Source organism: Corylus avellana, chromosome ca4 (genome assembly GCF_901000735.1).
Source record: "Corylus avellana chromosome ca4, CavTom2PMs-1.0".
Taxonomy (NCBI): domain Eukaryota; kingdom Viridiplantae; phylum Streptophyta; class Magnoliopsida; order Fagales; family Betulaceae; genus Corylus; species Corylus avellana.
The window spans coordinates 5616347-5640031 of record NC_081544.1 but is presented as its reverse complement, the minus strand read 5'-3'; the positions used below and the strand labels follow the sequence as shown (position 1 = coordinate 5640031).

Below are 23685 nucleotides of genomic sequence, written 5' to 3'. Positions count from 1 at the left end.
TTAAGTAAATATATTTATTTGATACACGGCCCCACCCTTCTTTACTTTTCCTATTGGGTTTGGTGTTTGATTTTCGCCGACTCTAATCTTCTTCTATAAAACACAAAGAAAGAGCCTCTGCTTTGGGTGTAAAAAACAGAGAAAAATCTGAGCCTTTGGATTGTTTTCTTCTTCGAGCCGCATACGCATTACGCACCGCTTTGAGATGTCAAACCGGCGTCGGCTTGGGCTTCGACTTCCAGTTCCAGACGATCTTTGGATTGAAATCCTGGTAAGCCTACCCGTCAAATCGCTTTTAAGATTCCAGTGTGTTTCAAAATCATGGAAATCCATTATCTCTAGTCCTACATTTATTTCAATGCACGCCCATCATAGTGAGAGCACCCACAATCACGCTCACCACCTTCTACATTGCTATGCATATCAAGAAGACGGAGTGATGGATATGCAATACCAATTATTCCATATCAATGATTCATTCAACGAGTTTCAAAAACTTGAATATCCATGCCAAATTAGTGGCGGAAGTTATAAAGTGGTCCTTGATTGCAAGAGACTACTACTTTTTGCGCCTTTGGTTAGAAAAAATGGTTTGGCGTCCCTAGTTCTATGGAACCCAGCAATTAGAATGTCTATGACTCTTTCTCAACCTTACAAGTTTGATAGAACCGACAGAAAATACCTTATTTACGGGTTCGGTTTTGATCATACAAGTAGTGACTACAAGGTGCTGAGAATGGTGTTAATTGCCGAGTTAGGTAGTAGATTATCCATGCCGCCGTTTCTATCTCATGCGGAGCTTTATAAACTCCGCACAGGCACTTGGGAGACTGTTAGGATTGCCGAAGATTTTCAATATACTATAGCAAATAGTAGGCAGGCTTTAGTGAATGGGGCAAGCCACTGGGTTGGATATCATAAAAGAGATATGGGGTCCGATTTTCCTGAATTGGTGGTTTTGTTGTTTCATATGTGTGATGAGGAATTCCGAGTGATGAAGCTTCCGGCTTGTCTAAGTAGTTTGGATGAACATTTTACTACAATTGGGGTTTCTGGTGGATTCCTTTCTTTACTGGAGGATAATTCGCAAGATGCCAACGTTTGGTTGATGAAGGAATATGGCGTAGTAGAGTCTTGGACTAAACAACTTACCCTTAAAGATGGTGGGTTGGTTTGGCCAATGTTCAGTTTTTGGAACAACAAAATGATTTTAGATTTGAAAAAGAGAAAAGGGTCTATGGGTTTGTTATATGATCTCAAGACTCATAAATTGATTAAAAATCTAAGAATAAGAAGTGATAAAGTCAACGGATCTCTTCATGCCAATAATACTTTTGTTGAAACTCTAGTTTTACTCAATGAAGTACATGCTATACGAGAGTGCGAGAATTGTGTAAAGAAAGACCTGTGGTGCGGCTCAGAGAAGATCGAAGAAGAGAAAAGAAAGAATTGTTTGAGAGGAGAAGGCTAATTAAGCAAAGCACAATATATAGAATAGGACTTTATGAAAATTCTGAAGCAATAACTTATCATTGTGTTGTTATTATTTTATCGGTTATTTAAGTTCATATAATTGCCATATTGCCTTGGCGTGAGGATCGATGCATAAAAAGAGAGAGTGCATACAAGAAAAATATGTATCGCCAAGAACTTTTAAATTGAATGGCTTGTTAAACCTTTATGCATGTATGTTTGTGTTATGTATTTATGTATTGTGTGTATATATGTATGAATTCAAGCTAAATTTTGGATTCGTAGTAAAAATTGTTTTATGGTTTCAATTGTTGGATCTATTACATTTGATGGAGGAAGATGAGGTTAGAGATTCAATGCCTATGACCTTTAAATGCCAGACTTGTTTTAAACAAAATAGCCACTAAACTATGTTAAATCTAGAATAAAAAACCATGTTATTTCATACAATTGTCGCATTTAGGCTCCGTTTCTTGATTTATGAATTGTCTATGTTTAATTTATGCTGTTCAATACACCAACGGGTTGGCTAGCAACTTGGTTGATACTTGATAGTCAAATGGTGGATATCTTAGAGAGCGGAAGAAGATAATTTAGATTGGTATTGCAAGTGTAAAGTCGGAGACTGAGAGGCAGTGAGACAGTTGATTATTTTCATTGCATCATCCTGTCACAAAGGAACATTGGTCATGACTTATGCGTATACTCGAACTATGGCAATTTCTATGATATTGTAATATGCATTTACTATGATGTAGTATGATATAATTAATATGCACTTTTAGTTTTACATTAAAAGTGTCATTTTAATGGAATATGTGCAAATTCCTGGTTAATAATTGATGATTGGTTAATAAATAGTTAATCATCTTATACCCTATAACACGAATCACATGAATGTTTGCTGAATGTTGAGTAATGTATTATGCTATGTTACTTTTTCTTGTTTGTTAGTGGAATATGGAATGGTGGAATGAGCCATAATCCGAGTTCAGGTGTACGTCTAGAGAAGTCAAATCATTTGTGCTCATGAGGTTGTTGGTACTTTTCTTGTTTTTGTCCTTTGTTAGAACAATAAAATGGAAATAATGATCCTGTGTTGGTGTATTTCATTCTCATTTATAGTACAAATATCTGAATGTTATCCGAGCTAGCTAGGTTTTGATATTATTTGTATATGACATGTCAAAGAATTTGGTTGACACCCATATAATCCCAACCCATGTCATTGTTGTCATTCTTGTAACGAGAACCATCCATTCACCTGTTAATCAAATAAGTAACATGTGAGATGGATATAACATATATAGAATCTCTGTCATGCCCCAATCCCCAAAGGCATGATAAAAGCTATATATGTCTGCAACAATGTTCATAATCAAATATATAGAACAATCGGAGCAACTAATAATTTCATCACATAAATTTCTATAACCATATATATATATATATATATATATATATATAAAAGATGTTGGACATCCATATTAATTACCAAAAAACATCCTAAAGTCATCATGAAAAACTCCATCAAGTAAAAGTCCACAATCAAAATTTCCAACCTCCTCTAAAAATTCACTGCAGAAAAGAAAGTCTCTAATGAGTAAACAATTAATAAATCTTGTTAGCTTTTTTTTTTTTTTTTTTTTTTTAAACAAACCTTACATTCAAAAATTTGTTAGTTTTAAATTGGCTCATTCGGTGGTCTTGTTGAAATCGTTCGAAAAGGAGTTCAAGACTGAAGAAAGATTACTAACATTGCCATATCAGCATAACTTGTCATCACTTATTTAATGCATCATCAGTCTCCTGAATTTGTTGGACTCTGTTGCTAGTTGTTTGCTGTTATACAAGTGAAGTGACGATACTCAAGATAGGTAACTTTTCAAATCTATAAGCTTAAGTTTTAATTTAAGTGACATGCTATATTTGAAAGACGCTCTAAGATGTTAATCTCCATAACATAACATAACCTATTAAATTACTACTTGTTCCAAAAATGTAAACTAAAATATTTAATTGAAATAGAAAGATGGATGGTTTTGGCCGATGTTCAGTTTGTGGAACAACGAAATGATTTTGGAATTTGGAAAGAGAAAAGGGTCTATGGGCTTGTTATATGATCTCAAGACCTATAAATTGATTAAAAATCTAAGAATAAGAAGTGATCAATTCAACGGATCTCTTTTTGCAAAGAATATTTTTGTTGAAACTCTAGTTTTACTCAATGAAGTACATGCTACACGATAGTGCGGGAATTGTTTAAAGAAAGACTTGTGGTGCGACTCAGAGAAGATAAAAGAAGAGAAAGGAAATAATTGTACGAGAGAAGGCTAATTAAGCAAAGCACAATCTATAGAATAGGACTTTATATATATATTATTATGTATATAGGCCAACATTCTATATCATGAATTGTAATGAACATAATGAGTATTCAATAGTCAGAAACTCTAGTGTATAGAACATTTTGTGGAGTAAAAGTAAGGATTCATTTCACTAAAATAGTCTGTCACATCACGAAGTGCTTCAAAGTTGACTTCTATCTTCTGAAATTCAAAAATATATAAATTTAATCTACACAAAAACCAGTTTTGAGTAATATATAGAGATCCATATGATCATTATATATTTATCTATTATGTTATAAATAACAAATAAAGTATCTAGAACAAACATACTACAATACAAGCAACTAGAAGAACCACATAATATTGGACATAACCCATAACATGAGACAGAAAGACAGAAGTATAAAGAAATAAAAAATAAAAAATAAGAAGAAGGAGGTAGATCATGAAATGAGGAGTTGATCAACCAATGAAACAGAAACAACCACTTCAACTAGGATGTACATGAAGGAAGACAACTTAAGACCATGAGACTTAACAGTCCACCCTGTGAGTGGCACCGGTTTGGAATCAAATGCGTACCAATTATAGAACCATTAAAAGAGGTTATACTAGAAAAATAACCTAAGAAAATGAAATGATAACAGAATAAACATACTTATTAAAAAAAAAGACAACAGAGAAAACAAAAATTAGCCAAATCTAATTAAATGCAAGAATAGTTTCTCTACTTTCTCAAGGTAACATAGCCTCACCATAATAGAAAAGAATGGCCACACTATTAATTTACGTATGGAGCACCAAGAAAAAAAAATTATAACCTTCTACTCAATAAGTTTCCCACCTCATCTCAATTTTTGACAAAAGGAAATCAACATCTTAGTAAATATGTATAAGCCCCATCAATTGCACCACATAATCAGTGGCTTTCCATGTTCCAACAAACAATTTCAAGAATTTGTACCCTCAACTCACCGCCCAGCAAGCAAATAATCTACTCAATAGCCCAACTGACTCCAAACTGAAGATGATAGACTATAGATTGCAATTTAGAAACAGTAAATTTAGCATATAAATGGGACCTATTTACAGAATTCAACTGGTCAGAAAGAGCATTTTAATCAGATCCTTACAGTTTTACAAGTGAAATATATCCATGTAGATTATGAACATAAAACCCAGCAATCAAATTACAATATTCCTAAGATGATGGTCAAGGAGACTGGAAATGTGTTACAAATTATAATTGATGAATGGTAGATTCTCCATAAAAAGGATCCATAGATTAATATGAGAAAATGACAAGTACAAAGATGTGCATTCCTCACCACCAACAGCAAAAAATCTTCAGAAGAATGCTGCCTTTAATGCACTTAATAATAAAACCTGTTATATTTAGGCGAAGATCAATAAACAACAAGCGGCAACCCGAAGAGTATTCTTTTCTATGGCAAACAAATTGACAAGCTCATTTACATGAAAAAGAAAAGGGCAGCCAAATGTAGATAAACACAATTTCTACTTTGATAGAATGTCTACAGAGATAGACAACCAAAATTTCTAAGCGATGTCTGGCAATCGATCATAAAAAATCCTTGTTCTCCTCCAAATCTTTTTCCAATCATTAATCATGCATCTGCAAAATTTTGTAGCGTCATGAGGTCCCAGATACCAATCACCTTCTTCCCAAAAGAGAAGGGAACTAAAAGGAGAATAGATAAAAATCAACTTTAGACCAAGTATACAGAAGTGTTTATTCCAATGAACACAGACACTTACAGAATTTAGGCATTCCAATGTAAAGGCTCCATCTGTGGCCATGGTATTTATTTACTTGGAGATCTAAACAGTGCAATATTAGCGTCAAATGATGCAAACAATAGTTCTATATGCACTTCCAGTGGTGAAAAACACTCAACACCAACTTGAAACTTATTGTTTTTTATGAATAACACCAAATTGCACCTTACAATATAGATTTTCCGCTGGATTAGTAAAAACCAAGCAATAACTAGGAAGAAATCCTACAAGAAAATTTACTATGCCTCATTACTAGAAACTTCACTCTGACAATGAGCACTGAAATCTTGTAAAAATTTGTGACCATTTCCAACTGAATTTTTTGTTAAATATCCACCATCTAATAAGTTGCTCAGTTGCAGGACCAAGTACAGAAAGTAATCAGTTTTGATTGGATAATAGTTGACCTCTTGATCTAAATACTCTCTCATACACAATATCTCCAAACTGACCCATCATCTTAGAATTCAATTTGAATCAAACAGCTAAATCAACAAATCAGACAATTTTGTGGTTCACCTGAGCTACCACAAAATGCTTGCCACATGGTGGTTCTCAAAGCTTTTTTGTAACTGATGTGCAGCAGAAATAGCAACATTCTCAGGGTGACAGGAACATACAGCCAAGAAGTCACCAGAGAGGAGCCAAAACCAAGAATCCAGCTTCTTTAATGAAACAATCGATTGAAGCGCTACTTTTTCCCCCTCCCAGACAATGGTTGCAGTCCAACAAAGAGAGCCACGTAAAGGATTTGAAAACTGTTTCCTTCCTAAAAGTTGTCAGAAACTAGGTAAGTTCTCTGGATTCCACAAAATTAGGCATAAATCTCTGGATTCCACAAAATTGCATACTTTTCTTTTCTTTTTTCTTTTTCTTTTTTTTCTCTTTGAAGATTATTGGTATATATAATGAAGAAATGACAAATCTGTCAGATAACTGACTCAACTGATTCAGACTGATGCCTTCCAAAGTAGTTGTTAGCTAGTTAATGTCATCGAAGTCTATTTGCATTTTTCTAATTCAAGTTATACAATCTTAGTTACAAGTTATACAATCCTAATTACAAGTCTAGACCATGTGAAATGATCCCATCAAAACAAAGATAAAACCATGTCACAATATTGTCCTTGGAACTTCCACGTATGACTGCTTCTGGGAGCCTATTCATATCATGAAGCCCCACAACCAACAGATTCCCAATCTTCTCCAAATCAGAATTATAATTGTCTATCATGCATTTTCAAACATTTATAGCCATATTATACTCTTGAGAATCCATATAAATCCTAACTGCTAAACTACAATTAACATGGTCTGGAACACACTCATTTTTAATCATCTCATTGAACATCACTGAATCCTCCCCTAACCTCCTGCTCTTCACCAAGTACTGAAACACCACTTTATAAGTTTGTGAATCCATAAATGACCCATAATAAACCATCTCATCTAACAACCTTTTCGCTAAATATGTACCCTTACCTCGACAATATAAAGCAATGACCAAATTATACATCTGGGTATCGGGTCTAAAACCAATATCACCCACCATTGCGTCCCAAATCAATGCGGCTGCACGAGCGTCGTCTTTCTTCGGACACTCGTCGAGAGCAAACTTGAAGAACTTCACCTCGGATAACACCACTTATCCTTGATGCGAGGGGAGTAGAATTGAAGGATGGTGGTCATGGGGGAAAGTTTCACACTTTTCTGGATGAAAATTTGTTTTAACACTAGATCCTAGCACGTGACGTCCGTACGCCTTGCCTGACGAAACTACAGACGCAAAGTACTGTAAATCAAACTAAAGTCTTCGTTCGAACACACAGAAGACGAGACTGCTAACGAGTGACACTGAGTTTTCTTGAACCATCTTGTCCAGACGGTATGCAGACAAGGCTTATTGTGAATCTTCAAGAGACAAGACCATCCCGTCCGGACGGGATACAACCGCAAATGCAAACGAGACATTCTGTTACTCTTTAAATTTGGATCGTCCGGACATGTTTCAAACGAACTAGCCAGCAAGGATCTCTATGAGACTCCGTATAATTTTACGTTCGGACGGTATTCGGATGGCAATGCCAACGAACTTCTCTGTGACTCTTCAACAAAAACCAGTTTTTAACACGTCACCTGTAACTCACAAAGAACATGTTATGCATGACATTTTGGGTTGTCAACTGCAGCTCGTCTAGACGTCCTTCAGACGAGGCTCTATGTGGCTCTACAGATACATCAATTTTTGTTTGGAAATTTGGAACGTTCCCATTTCTCTTCTCTGTGCTAACTTCAAATCTCCCCATTTTGACAATCACTCTTCACCACATCTGACCCTTTCATCTTCCAAAGTCCTCTCTTCCATAATGCAGCGCACCACCCTTTCTCTCTTTCTCTCGTTAATTTTCTTCTTCTTCTTCTTTGTTTTGTTTCAAAACTCCCATCTCTCGCAGCCATAGCATTCGAAACCCACATTCAGTCATGGATCTGCAAAGAAGAAATGAAGAGGTAGAGGCATAGGTTGGCGAGGCCTTTGAAAATGGGCGAGAACCAGAAGAGAAAGCGTGTGGTGACAAGCGAGGACTCCACCATGGCTTCCATCTTCTCCTCTGCTTAATTTATTTTATTTTTTCACCTAAATTAAATATTAAAAAGTTGGGAAAAGTATATATATATATAAAATAAAAAAACAATTTATAATATTTTTTAGGATTATTTCGTCTATGTGGGACTCAACACTCGGCTTGTGAGTGTTGAGTCCCGCATTGAGAAAATATAAAAGAAAAGAGTAGTTAATATACGTAAGTAGACCTCAATTTATTAGCTTAGGCAGCGAAGAGGAACTCTAGGGGATGTATCTATGCTTTTCCTGTATATTCAGACTGCATATGCGCATATTATGTAAGGAAAAGTTTTTGCGAAAATGGAATGACATACCTGGAGTTTTGTTTGGAAACTATTGCAAGTTTTGTCTTTGTGTATGCCAATGCTATCCTCGTTTTTCCTTTATAGCTTCTCTTGCGCTTCGCAATTGTGTGAAGTGCGGGGCTTCTTTGCGTAATCCGAAGTGGGTCTTTCTCGCTCTAGCAAATGTATGCTTGTGAACTAGTCTTACGGTATAGCAAGGTTGGACCAAAGCTAATCTTCTGGCCATGACAAGGGAATGCTTTTATAACAGTCTTATGTCATGGCAAGAGAGGATTTGGCCTGGGGCTGAGATGGGTCTCCTCGTCATGGCAAAGTTATGCTCTTGCGGCAGTTTCATGCCATTGCGAGATAGGACTTGGCCTTGGGCTTAGATGGGTCTCCTTGCCTTGGCGAAGGTATGCTCTTACGACAGTCTCTCGCCACGGCGAGGCGCGACCTGGCCTTAGGCTTGGCTCTTTTCCTTTGGCTGAATTGCCTGCACGTCACACCTTGGCGATGCACCTTTCCTTTCGTCTGTGTACCTGCACTTTGTTAGTGAGAACAAAGGACATAGATATCTTTGGTCTCACTTCTGCTTGTGCGACTTCTTTTGCGAGAACAATTGATGGGTCTAGGATTAAGCAAACTTGTTTGTGCGAGGAGTCTTTCTCCACCTCTGACACTAATGCGAGGCAGGCTAGTTGGTCTGTGGGTTCATTCTGGGCTCGCGGTACCTTCTTGATTGTGAACTGCTCGAGTTTCGCGATAAGCTCCTTGACCTTCACAAGGTACTTCTGCATCCTTTCCTCTTTGGCCTCATACTCGCCTTGAGCATGCCCCACTATCACGCTAGAATCTCTTCTCATCTCTACGTTTCGCGCCCCCAACTCTATCGCTATGGCCAGTCCTGCCAATACAACCTCGTATTTTGCCTCGTTGTTGGTGGTCTTGAACCCCATTCTGACAGCGTATCTGAGCTCTGGTCCTTCTGGAGGCTTGATAACGACTCCTGCTCCACTGCTTCGCTTATTCGCTGAGCCATCCATGTAAATGACCCATAATTCTTTTGGCCAACTTCTTTCTTCTTCTGGGCCTAGGAAGGTATTCCAGGTCGAATTCGCCGAATTCTATCGCCTACTTGACCAGGCGACCTGAAGTGTCGGGCTTGCGCAAGATCTGCTTGAGTGGATAGTCCAATAAGATCCGAAAAGTGTGAGCTTAAAAGTAAGGTCACAGTCTCCTGGCAGCCACCACTAGCACGAACGCTAACTGTTTCAATCGTGATTACCTGGTCTCTACTCCGTGGAGGGCTTTGCTAGAATAATACATGGGTCGCTATACCCCTGCTTCATCTCTTACCAAGGCGGAACTGACTGTGGATGGCGAAACCACTAGGTAGAGATCGAGTGGCTTTCCTTTTTGTGGTCTGCTGAGGAGTGGCAGGCTTGACAGATATGCTTTCTATTGCCTGAAGGCCTCATCGCACTCTTCCCCCCAAAGAAAAGCCTTTCGTAAGATCTTGAAGAAAGACATGCATTTGTCGGTCGCTCTTGACACAAATCTATTAAGGGCCGCGACATGACCCGTGAGTTGCTAGAGTTGCTTGATGTTGGTCGGGGGCCGCATATCCAATATCGCTTGGATCTTCTCTGGGTTTGCCTAAATTCCTCTCAAGGATACTATAAACCCAAGGAACTTCCCGTCAAAGACCCCGAAAGCGCACTTGGCTGGGTTCAACTTCATGCGATAGTGCCTCAAGGTTTGGAAGGTCTCTTCGAGGTCTTTCTCATGGCTGGTCGCCTGCTTGCTCTTCACTAACATGTCGTCTATGTAAACTTCGACATTCCTTCCAATTTGATCCTTGAACATGTGGTTCATCAGTCTCTGGTAAGTTGCCCCAGCGTTCTTGAGTCCAAAGGCATGACTCTGTAACAATACAGCCCGCGGTTTGTAATGAACGTTGTCTTCTCCTCGTCCAAATCATCCATTTGAATCCGGTTATACCCTGAGAGGGCGTCTAGGAAGTTGAGCGATTCATGGCCCGTGGTTGAGTTGATGAGCAAGTTTATTCGGGGTAGCGGGAAGCTGTCTTTGGGGCAGGCTTTGTTCAGGTCAGTAAAATCCACACACATCCTCCATCTTCCGTCGTGCTTCTTGACCATGATGACATTAGACACCCAATAGGGAAATCTAACATCCCTAATGAACTTTGTCTGCTTGAGCTTTTTGACCACTGCTACTATGGCCTTGCTGCGATCCATTGAGGTGAACCTTGGTTTTTGCTTTACCGGCTTGGCGACGGGATCCACATTCAACCTGTGAGTAATTACAGCGGGGTCGACACCCAGCATGTCTTGGTGAGTCCACGCAAACACATCTAAATTCCCTCACAAGAACTGTGCGAGGCTGGTCCTCGCCTCGCTGGTCATTTCCAATCCTATCTTCATAACCCTACCCAGGCCATCAACTGGCAACTCTACCAAATCTTCTACGGGCTCGCCCTAGCACAGCTTGTGCTCGTCGCGTAACTCCATCGCGACTGCAAGTGCCTCATTCAAGCGGGGTTCTTTCAGTGTGGCGTTGTAGCAAAACCGTGCTGCTTCTTGACTACCCCTACTCCCGACTCCATAGAGAACTTCATGGCTAGATGAAACGTTGACACAACTGCTTTCAGCGCATTCAACATTGGCCTGCTGATGATGGCATTGTAGGTGGAGGGCTTGTTCACAACAATAAAGTCGGCCATGACTATTGCCTGGGTCTGTTCAAATCCTGCGATGACCGAGAGCGATATTGCTCCCACGGGTCGCCACTAAATCTCATTAGGGGGCAGTCATTGACAGTATCCTACCCTTGTCTGTGGTCATCTTCTCAAAAGAGCTCATATAAAGGATATTCATAGGGCTACCAGTGTCTACAAGAACTTTGCGAACATTATAGTTGAAGATGAGGAGGGTTACCACTAGAGCGTCATCGTGGGGAAACATGATTCCCTGGAGGTCGTCATCCGTGAAGATGATTGGTTGAGCTTCCATTCTTTGTGCTTTCGATGGCCTTGCCACAGAGAAAACTTCTCTTGAAGAGAGACTTCGAGCATGGCTCCTCCGAGCCAAACTAGACTCTCCACCTCCAACGAACCCCCCAGCAATCGTATTTATATTGCCAATAGGTCTGTTGTGGACAACGATGCGGTTGTCCAGCTGTCACCTTCACACTACATCTTGGCAACCATCCTGGCCATGGACTATGAGGGATTGCTCTTCTTTCGAGTCCTCTTCTACGTAGCCTAGGTCATCCTGTTACTAGAGTCCTTCGCCCACATTCCTACACAGGCTACGGACTATGTCCTGCTCTTTCGCAGGGTGTTCTCCTTCTTGGCCGCCCTCAAACCTTCGGGCCCTGTTGTCGCAGCCGCGAGCCCATGGCCGGGGCCTTCTATCCTTTTATCGGCGACGTCCAACTGCATATGGGGGTGCCCGTCTCTGGTCTGCCACAAACCTGGCGAGTTTACCATTCATGATAAGCCTATTTATTTCTATCTTCAGTGAGATGCAGTCTTCTATGTCGTGGCCGTATTCCCGATGATACTCGCAGTATCTGCTCACGTTTCGCTTGTCTGCGGGGCCATGCATAGGCTGAGGTCACCTCGCCTCCCGTATCGCCATGACCTCGCGTAGAACTTCAACTAGGCTGGCATTTAGCGGGGTGAGGTTGAGTTCTCGCAGGGCGACCTGCTTCCCCTTCTAGCCTTTCTTGCCGAATAGTCCCTTCTTTGGCGACAAGCTAACTTTGGGGACGTCCCTCTTCAGGGCCCTTCTCGTGGTTCTCCTTGCCGCTGTCAAGGCCTGTATGGATTCTTATTCGTTTACAAATTTGGCTACCTTCTCCATGAATTCTTGGATATCCACCGAGGGTTTGCGTGCCACTTCCATGACCACTGGACTCTGGGCATGGATCCCGTTTAACAGGGCCATGAGTATAAGGTTCCCCGGTGCTGTTGCGACCCCAAGCCTTTCCTTCTAGAAATGCTCCATATAATCCTTGAAGGACTCTGAATCTTTCTGTTGTACTGTCATCAGGTAGGCGACAGACATCTTCCACCTGTGCATGGACATGAACTGGGTCAAGAAATGCATAGCGAGGTTCGTGAAGTTGTCTATGGAGTTCAGGTGAAGGTTGGCGAACCACTCACCGGCGGATCCCGTCAAAGTTAGAGGAAAGGCTCGGCAGGCGATCTCGTCTGCTATTCCTCGGATCGCGATTCAGAATGACTCGAGATGTTCCATGTGGTCAGCAGTTCCATCATAAGGAGCTACAGTTGGGACTTTAAACTTAGCTGGTAATGGATGACTCAGCACTTGCTGCGTAAAGGGCAGGTTCGTGCTCTCCAGTACATCTTCTATCGCGGTTTGCTTTCCCTTCATCTGGTGAGCCATAGCCTTATATTCATCTTTTAACTCGCTATACATAGTTTGCCAATCTTCCTAATGTGCCAAGGGCTGAGCTGCTTGTTGCTGGCTTTCACCTTCCTGTCTACGCTCCACCTACGTCGCCCATGAGTTCCTTCTACGGCTCCGGTTTCCTCATTTGGCGGGTTATACTCCTCATAGTCTTAGTGCTCGTACATTATCCTTTCGCCATACTCAGGGGCGTATTGCATGTAGTGGTTGATCGGCTCGTATGGCTCCGCATACTCTGAATACCCCCTGGCGTAAGGGTCATAAATGCTTTCATCTTGGTACTGGTTGCTTCTATAGAGTAGATCTTCTGGCCCACCATAGGGGTGATAATGACCGTAACCTTAGTGGCCATAGTTACTTTGGTAACCGAAGTCATCCTAAACTCCATAAGTACCCCAAGAACCGTGACCGCTCTGGTCTCCGTAGGTGAAACCGCTATAATATTCTCCTCCGAGGGTTGACTCGTAGCTGTCGTGCTCACTCCGCTGTAGTACATTTCCAGTATGGCTCCAACATATTCGCGGCGGTCTTTGTCTTCCTGATCCTGCTCTCTGCTACCCTGCAACTCTGGAGGAGGTTCTCTAGTGTGGGCTTGACGCGATAGCTCTTCATTTTTCCATGTGAGATCACGGACTCGCCCTTGCTCCAGCTCCAACTGGGAGGTAAGGTAGGTCACTTGGGGGTCACTGGCTTCGGAAGCTCTAGTGTCACCACCACGCCTGGTTCTGACAAAAGGTCCGGTTTGGGTAAAGACTGTGTTTGAGGGTGTTACCAAAGTGAAAGAGCTGGTAATTTCAAGTTGCATAAGTGACGACAGAGCAGAAGGTCCACCGTCGTGCACATGTTCTTCGGTGGCCGGCATACTTGTTTTAGTGGAATGAGCTACAGCGCTTTGCGTGTCTCTTCCCACAGACGGCGCCAAACTGTTAACACAGTTTTCGGTCACCTTGGAAAACTTAGGTTTGACTAAGGTGACGTGGTGTACTGAAGCGTAGTTTATAACTAGGTAGACGTTTTAACTTGGGGTGGAGAAGGAGAAGTGGGAGCTCCGTCAGAACAAGAGCTTAGTTTCATGAATAATTTTCCTTATCTTATTAGTGGTTCATATATATATATATATATATATATATATATGTGTGTGTGTGTGTGTGTGTGTGTGAGAGAATATGTCTGATTACAGCACGTCTTGCATACGTGTACATAGTACCATATCTTACAAGGAATGGTCGATATCTCTTATTTGGAGGGGCAAGGACATGCGTTTGTCATGTTGGTCACCCTCGTACGAGTGTCCTTGTGATTGGATCGGTATGGTCTTGCCTTGCCGTGGGCCCACCTCTGTCAGTGGAGAAGTGTGGCCTGTATCCCCCGTGCAGGAGAGGCGTGCTTGAGTCTGGTTTATACGCGGTGGTTAGTACGAAAGGCGAGATCACGCCATAAATGGGACGTGCTCGGTGGGGCCCTTGAGACATGTCTACTAGGCGAGGAGGACTTGATGAGCAACCTGCTACAGGTGACTCTGAGCCTCGCTCTTGGCAAACTAATTTTCTCCCCAACATATATGTTGTGCCCAAAATTGAGATTCTTGATCTTCAATATTGAGTTACTCTTTCTGATTCAAATTCGTTCAAAATGTTTTCATGAGGGACACTCAAGAAGTAGGTATATGGACCTTGATACTAAGTAATGACATTTATTTTCTTTCAAAACCTGATATTTTTATACGGTGAAAATTAGGTTTGTATAATCCTAGATAGCTTCTATTAACGTCATATTTTTGGTACTGTGAAAAAATGGTATGTATTATATTATTGCTTCCATTCTTGATTTAAGAACAAATTGATGTAAAATAAAGCAAGGTGCAGATAAAAACAAAAAAAAGTAATAGTCTTTTTAGTGCCTAATCAAGTTTTAAGTTGCTTCCTTTTTCGGGTTTTCCTTGTTCCCCGCTGTCAATAGAAAAAAATTAAAAACATTATTTCCTAGCTTACAGTATCTAAAATCTTTGGACCTTAACTCAAATAAACAAACAAAAAAGATAAAAGATCATTTCCTAGCAATAATATGAAGTCTCATAACTTAGGGCCTGTTTGAGATTGTGTTTGAGAGGCTTAAAAATGCTTTTAACACTAAAAAGTCCGTTTGAAAAAAAAAAAAAAAAAGAATTCGTTCGGTAAAATTATTTAAAAGTGCTTTTAAGGGTCCAAAAAGCCTAAAAATTCGCAAAACATTTTTGGCAAAAGCTTAAAAATGAAGCTTTTACTCAAAAACACTTTTTGACTTAAAAGCTCTATTTCTCAAATATAATCCCAAACATGTTCTTAGTCATCCACTTACCATGTCTTGGGTTATTACTTAATTTTGTAGCACTCTGTTTGGGAATTATTGCTTAGGGCCTGCTTGGGATTGCGTTTGAGTGACCTAAAAGTGCGTTTAACACTCAAAAAGCCCGTTTGAGGAAAAAAGTAGTCATTTAGTAAAAAAAATTAAAAGTGTTTTTAAGGGTTAAAAAAACCTAAAAAAAAAGTGCAAAACGCACTTTTGGCAAAAGCTTAAAAATAAAGCTTTCCCTAAAAAACATTTTTTGACTTAAAAATTATATTTTTTAAACGCAATCCCAAAGTGCAAAATGGGTGAAAGATTTATTTTTAATAGTATATAATTAAGGCCCCTAATTTATGGGAATGGGATGCTCTTCATTTCATTTGAAAGGAAAGGAAATGATCCGGTTAGTTCAATTGAAAAGACCATCTTACCCTCTTATTTTTGCCTAACCGGTTCCTCTCAATTTCAAAAGAAATAGAGAGGATCATTTTAATAATTTATGGTAATAGTAATTACTAATTAAAAGTCACTATTCATATTTATGAAAAGTCTCAACGTCCATCAATAATTGAAAAGTTCATCATGTTTATTTTTTTTTTGAAAGTCCAATTTTTATATGCATCAAAGTCAAACCTGCATAAAATTTTCCAACATGCATAATTTTTTCTCCAACGTCCATTAGAGTTAGAAGAATATGAAAAATTTCCATTTTTAAGTCTTATTATTTGGTTTGTAAATCAAGTGATAAGTCATTCTATATTTAATAAGTAATTAAAAAAATGGTTTTAAATGAAATTTTACGGAAAAAAAAAAAATGTTGAGAGAAAATTATACAAAACATTTGACTCTTTTCCAAATGCTTTTTTTTTTTTTTATTATTATTATTAGAGAAAATTCTATAAAAATTTATTAAAATATTATATATTTATTTACTTTTCGTATTTTCAAAGAAGATAGATAACAATACTTGCTTGAGCTGATAAATAACTCACGGTATATTAAGTAAATATATTTATTTGATACACGGCCCCACCCTTCTTTACTTTTCCTATTGGGTTTCGTGTTTTGATTTTCGCCGACTTTTAATCTTACTCTATAAAACACAAAGAAAGAGCCTCTGCTTTGGGTGTAAAAAACAGAGAAAAATCTGAGCCTTCGGATTGTTTTCTTCTTCGAGCCGCATACGCACCGCTTTGAGATGTCAAACCGGCGTCGGCTTGCGCTTCGACTTCCAGTTCCAGACGATCTTTGGATTGAAATCCTGGTAAGCCTACCCGTGAAATCGCTTTTAAGATTCCAGTGTGTTTCAAAATCATGGAAATCCATTATCTCTAGCCCTACATTTATTTCAATGCACGCCCATCATAGTGAGAGCACCCACAATCACGCTCACCACCTTCTACATTGCTACGCATATCAAGAAGACGGAGTGACGGATAGGCAATACCAATTATTCCATATCAATGATTCATTCAACGAGTTTCAAAAACTTGAATATCCATGCCAAATTAGAGGCGGAAGTTATGAAGTGGTCCTTGATTGCAAGAGACTATTACTTTTTGCGCCTTTGGTTAGAAAAAATGGTTTGGCGTCCCTAGTTCTATGGAACCCTGCAATTAGAATGTCTATGACTCTTTCTCAACCTTACAAGTTTGATAGAACCGACAGAAAATACCTTATTTACGGGTTCGGTTTTGATCATACAAGTAATGATTACAAGGTGCTGAGAATGGTGTTAATTGCCGAGTTAGGTAGTAGATTATCCACGGTGCCATTTCTATCTCATGCGGAGCTTTATAAACTTCGCACAGGCACTTGGGAGACTGTTAGGGTTTCCGAAGATTTTCAATATGCCATACCAAATAATAGGCAGGCTTTAGTGAATGGGGCAAGCCACTGGGTTGGATATCATAAAAGAGATATGGGGTCCGATCTTCCTGAATTGGTGGTTTTGTTGTTTCATATGTGTGATGAGGAATTCCGAGTGATGAAGCTTCCGGATTGTCTAAGTAGTTTGGATGAAGATTTTACTACAATTGGGGTTTCTGGTGGATTGCTTTCTTTACTGGAGGATAATTTGCAAGATGCTAGTGTTTGGTTGATGAAGGAATATGGCGTAGTAGAGTCTTGGACTAAACAACTTACCCTTAAAGATGGTGGGTGGCTTAGGCCAATGTTCAGTTTTTGGAACAACAAAATGATTTTGGAATTGAAAATGAGAAAAGGGTCTATGGGCTTGTTATATGATCTCAAGACCCATAAATTGATTACAAATCTAAGAATAAGAAGTGATAAAGTCAACAGATATCTTCATGCCAATAATACTTTTGTTGAAACTCTAGTTTTACTCAATGAAGTACATGCTATACGAGAGTGCAAGAATTGTGTAAGGAAAGACATGTGGTGTGGCTCAGAGAAGATCGAAGAAGAGAAAAGAAAGAATTGTTTGAGAGGAGAAGGCTAATTAAGCAAAGCACAATATATATAGATTGGTATTGCAAGTGTAAAGTCGGAGACTGAGAGGTAGTGAGACAGATGATTATTTTCATTGCATCATTCTGTCACAAAGGAACATTGGTCATGACTTATGCTTATACTTGAACTATGGCAATTTCTATGATATTGTAATATGCATTTACTATGATGTAGTATGATATAATTAATATGCACTTTCAGTTTTACATTAAAAGTGTCATGTTGAGTGATGTATTAGGCTATGTTACTTTTTCTTGTTTGTTAGTGGAATATGGAATGGTGGAATGAGCCATAATCCGAGTTCAGGGGTACGTCTAGAGAAGTCAAATCATTTGTGCTCATGAGGTTGTTGGTACTTTTCTTGTTTTTGTCCTTTGTTAGAACAATAAAATGGAAATAATGATCCTTTGCTGGTGTATTTCATTCTCATTTATAGTGCAAATATCTGAATGTTATCCGAGCCAGCTAGGTTTTGATATTCTTTGTATATGACATGTCAAAGAATTTGGTTGACGCCCATATAATCCCAACCTATGTCATTGTTGTCATTCTTGTAACGAGAACCATCCATTCACCTGTTAATCAAATAAGTAACATGTGAGATGGATATAACATATATAGAATCTCTGTCACGCCCCAATCCCCAAGGCATGATAAAAGCTATATATGTCTGCAACAATGTTCATAATCAAATATATAGAACAATCGGAGCAACTAATAATTTCATCACATAAATTTCTATAACCATATATATGGTTATAGAGATTATATATATATATATATATATATATCAGATGTTGGACATCCATATTAATTACCAAAAAACATCCTAAAGTCATCAAGAAAAACTCCATCAAGTAAAAGTCCACAATCAAAATTTCCAACCTCCTCTAAAAATTCACTGCAGAAAAGAAAGTCTCTAATGAGTAAACAATTAATAAATCTTGTTAGCTTTTTTTTTTTTTTTTTTTTTTTTAAACAAACCTTACATTCAAAAATTTGTTAGTTTTAAATTGGCTCATTCGGTGGTCTTGTTGAAATCGTTCGAAAAGGAGTTCAAGACTGAAGAAAGATTACTAACATTGCCATATCAGCATCACTTGTCATCATTTATTTAATGCATCACCAGTGTCCTGAATTTGTTGGACTCTGTTGCTTGTTGTTTGCTGTTATACAAGTTAAGTGACGATACTCAAGATAGGTAACTTTTCAAATCTATAAGCTTAAGTTTTAATTTAAGTGACATGCTATATTTGAAAGACGCTCTAAGATGTTAATCTCCATAACATAACATAACCTATTAAATTACTACTTGTTCCAAAAATGTAAACTAAAATATTTAATTGAAATAGAAAGATGGATGGTTTTGGCCGATGTTCAGTTTGTGGAACAACGAAATGATTTTGGAATTTGGAAAGAGAAAAGGGTCTATGGGCTTGTTATATGATCTCAAGACCTATAAATTGATTAAAAATCTAAGAATAAGAAGTGATCAATTCAACGGATCTCTTTTTGCAAAGAATATTTTTGTTGAAACTCTAGTTTTACTCAATGAAGTACATGCTACACGATAGTGCGGGAATTGTTTAAAGAAAGACTTGTGGTGCGACTCAGAGAAGATAAAAGAAGAGAAAGGAAATAATTGTACGAGAGAAGGCTAATTAAGCAAAGCACAATCTATAGAATAGGACTTTATATATATATTATTATGTATATAGGCCAACATTCTATATCATGAATTGTAATGAACATAATGAGTATTCAATAGTCAGAAACTCTAGTGTATAGAACATTTTGTGGAGTAAAAGTAAGGATTCATTTCACTAAAATAGTCTGTCACATCACGAAGTGCTTCAAAGTTGACTTCTATCTTCTGAAATTCAAAAATATATAAATTTAATCTACACAAAAACCAGTTTTGAGTAATATATAGAGATCCATATGATCATTATATATTTATCTATTATGTTATAAATAACAAATAAAGTATCTAGAACAAACATACTACAATACAAGCAACTAGAAGAACCACATAATATTGGACATAACCCATAACATGAGACAGAAAGACAGAAGTATAAAGAAATAAAAAATAAAAAATAAGAAGAAGGAGGTAGATCATGAAATGAGGAGTTGATCAACCAATGAAACAGAAACAACCACTTCAACTAGGATGTACATGACGGAAGACAACTTAAGACCATGAGACTTAACAGTCCACCCTGTGAGTGGCACCGGTTTGGAATCAAATGCGTACCAATTATAGAACCATTAAAAGAGGTTATACTAGAAAAATAACCCAAGACAATGAAATGATAACAGAATAAACATACTTATCAAAAAAAGACAACAGAGAAAACAAAAATTATAGAACCATTAAAAGAGGTTATACTAGAAAAATAACCCAAGACAATGAAATGATAACAGAATAAACATACTTATCAAAAAAAGACAACAGAGAAAACAAAAATTAGCCAAATCTAATTAAATGCAAGAATAGTTTCTCTACTTTCTCAAGGTAACATAGCCTCACCATAATAGAAAAGAATGGTCACACTATTAATTTACATATAGAGCACCAAGAAAATAAAAAATTATAACCTTCTACTCAATAAGTTTCCCACCTCATCTCAATTTTTGACAAAAGGAAATCAACATCTTAGTAAATATGTATAATCCCCGTCAATTGAACCACATAATCAGTGGCTTTCCATGTTCCAACAAACAATTTCCAGAATTTGTACCCTCAACTCACCGCCCAGCAAGCAAATAATCTACTCCATGGCCCAACTGACTCCAAACTGAAGATGATAGACTATAGATTGCAATTTAGAAACAGTAAATTTAACATATAAATGGGACCTATTTACAGAATTCAACTGGTCAGAAAGAGCATTTTAATCAGATCCTTACAGTTTTACAAGTGAAATATATCCATGTAGATTATGAACATAAAACCCAGCAATCAAATTACAATATTCCTAAGATGATGGTCAAGGAGACTGGAAATGTGTTACAAATTATAATTGATGAATCGTAGATTCTCCATAAAAAGGATCCATAGATTAATATGAGAAAATGACAAGTACAAAGATGTGCATTCCTCACCACCAACAGCAAAAAATCTTCAGAAGAATGCCGCCTTTAATGCACTTAATAATAAAACCTGTTATATTTAGGCGAAGATCAATAAACAACAAGCGGCAACCCGAAGAGTATTCCTTTCTGTGGCAAACAAATTGACAAGCTCATTTACATGAAAAAGAAAAGGGCAGCCAAATGTAGATAAACACAATTTCTACTTTGATAGAATGTCTACAGAGATAGACAACCAAAATTTCTAAGCGATGTCTGGCAATCGATCATAAAAAATCCTTGTTCTCCTCCAAATCTTTTTTCAATCATTAATCATGCATCTGCAAAATTTTGCAGTGTCATGAGGTCCCAGATACCAATCACCTTCTCCCCAAAAAGAGAAGGGAACTAAAAGGAGAATAGATAAAAATGAACTTTAGACCAAGTATACAGAAGTGTTTATATTGCAATGAACACAGACACTTACAGAATTTAGGCACTCCAATGTAAAGGCTCCATTTGTGGCCATGGTATTTATTTCCTTCGAGATCTAAACAGTGTAATATTTGCGTCAAATGATGCAAACAGTAGTTCTATATGCACTTCCAGTGGTGAAAAACACTCAACACCAACTTGTAACTTATTGGTTTTTATGAATAACACCAAATTGCACCTTACAATATAGATTTTCCGTTGGATTAGTAAAAACCAAGCAATAACTAGGAAGAAATCCTATGCATTAACTTTCCAATTTCAACAGATAAACTTGCAAGAAAATTTACTATGCCTCATTACTAGAAACTTCACTCTAACAATGAGCACTGAAATCTTGTAATTTGTGACAATTTCCAACTGAATTTTTAGATAAATATCCACCATCTGATAAGTTGCACAGTTGCAGGACCAAGTACAGAAAATAATCAGTTTTGATTGGATAATAGTTGACCTCTTGATCTAAATACTCTCTCATACACAATATCTCCAAACTGACCCATCATCTTAGAATTCAATTTGAATCAAACAGCCAAATCAACAAATCAGACAGTTTTGTGGTTCACCTGAGCTACCACAAAATGCTTGCCACATGGTGGTTCTCAATGCTTTTTTGTAACTGATGTGCAGCAGAAATAGCAACATTCTCAGGGTGACAGGAACATACAGCCAAGAAGTCACCAGTGAGGAGCCAAAACCAAGAATCCAGCTTCTTTAATGACACAATCGATTGAAGCGTTACTCTTTCCCCCTCCCAGACAATGGTTGCAGTCCAACAAAGAGAGCCACGTAAAGGATTTGAAAACTGTTTCCTTCCTAAAAGTTGCCAGAAACTAGGTAAGTTCTCTGGATTCCACAAAATTAGGCATAAATCTCTGGATTCCACAAAATTACATCTTCTTCTTTTTTTTTTCTTTTTTTTTTTAATTTATTTATTTATTTATTTATTTATTTTTTTCTCCTTGAAGATTATTGGTGTATATAATGAAGAAAGGATAAATTTGTCAGATAGCTGACTCAACTGATCCATACTGATGCCTTCTAAAGTAGTTGTTAGCTAGTTAATGTCATCGAATTCTATTTGCACTTTTCTAATTCAAGTTATACAATCTTAGTTTCAAGTTATACAATCCTATTTACAAGTCTAGACCATGTGAAATGATCCCATCAAAACAAAGATAAAACCATGTCACAATATTGTCCTTGGAACTTCCACGTATGACTGCTTCTGGGAGCCTATTCATAGGGGTGGGCAGATTAACCGGTTACCGATTACCGAATTTAGCCGAACCGATAGTAAACGTAACCGATAGTTATTAGTCGGTAATCGGTTAAAAATTTTACACTGATAAGCTTATCGGTCGGTAATCGGTCGATTAATAATTTGTTATCGAAAAACTGATATGACTGATATGACCGATAAGTTTTTTTAATTTTTAATTTTTTATAATTTTATATTTATTATTGAAACCAAAACGACATCGTTTTGGTTTTTATTTTATATTGTAGTGGATCAATAATAATAATAAAAAAAAGCTTCAATAAGCTATTTTAGCCAAAAATATACCCCAAAATAACTAATTTTTAATAAGCTATTTTAGGCTTTAGCTCAACAAAACGTATTTGGGCCTCCAAAACAATTAATTTTTGGCCCAATTAGCAACCAGTTAAAAGCTCAATAAAAAGCCCACAAAAAATCGATTTAACCGACCTGTTAACCGATTACCAATATGACCGATAATTTTCGGTAACATTTTTTATCGGTTAGGATTTGGTTAACCAATAACTTATCGGTTACCGACCGATAAACCCATTAACCGGACCGATATGATCGATACCCAGCCCTATATTCATATCATGAAGCCCCAAAACCAACAGATTCCCAGTCTTCTCCAAATCAGAATTATAATTCTCTGTCATGCATTTTCAAACATTTATAGCCATATTACACTCCTGAGAATCCATATAAATCCTAATTGCTAAACTACAGTTAACATGGTCTGGAACACACTCATTTTTAATCATCTCATTGAACAAGCCTCCCCTAACCTCCTGCTCTTCACCAAGTACTGAAACACCACTTTATAAGTTTGCGAATCCAAAAATGACCCATAATAAACCATCTCATCTAACAACCTTTTCGCTAAATATGTACCCTTACATGGACAATATAAAGCAATGACCAAATTATACATCTGGGTATCGGGTCTAAAACCAATATCACCCACCATTGCGACCCAAATCAATGCGGCCCCATGAGCGTCTTCTTTCTTCGAACACTCGTCGAGAGCAAACTTGAAGAACTTCACCCCGGATAACACCGCTTA

General features: G+C 37.9%; 2 protein-coding genes across 2 annotated transcripts in view; one reads left to right on the top strand and one right to left on the bottom strand.

The window, feature by feature from the left end:
- LOC132178595 (cullin-1-like) overlaps positions 1–23685 on the bottom strand; it is a 97913-nt gene that overhangs the window by 9106 nt on the left and 65122 nt on the right. The window contains exon 11 of the mRNA XM_059591051.1: positions 9179–9225. Within this exon, the coding sequence (XP_059447034.1) occupies positions 9179–9225 (47 nt within the window). The remainder of the gene's footprint in view (positions 1–9178; positions 9226–23685) is intronic.
- Positions 16438–18200, top strand: LOC132178596 (F-box protein CPR1-like). Its single transcript, XM_059591052.1, has one exon. It carries the CDS (start codon positions 16515–16517, stop codon positions 17778–17780), a length of 1266 nt encoding a protein of 421 aa, XP_059447035.1. The 5' UTR covers positions 16438–16514; the 3' UTR covers positions 17781–18200.

Coding starts and splice junctions, on each gene's coding strand:
- LOC132178596 (XM_059591052.1), top strand. CDS start 16,515: ATGTCAAACCGGCGTCGGCTTGCGCTTCGACTTCCAGTTCCAGACGAT.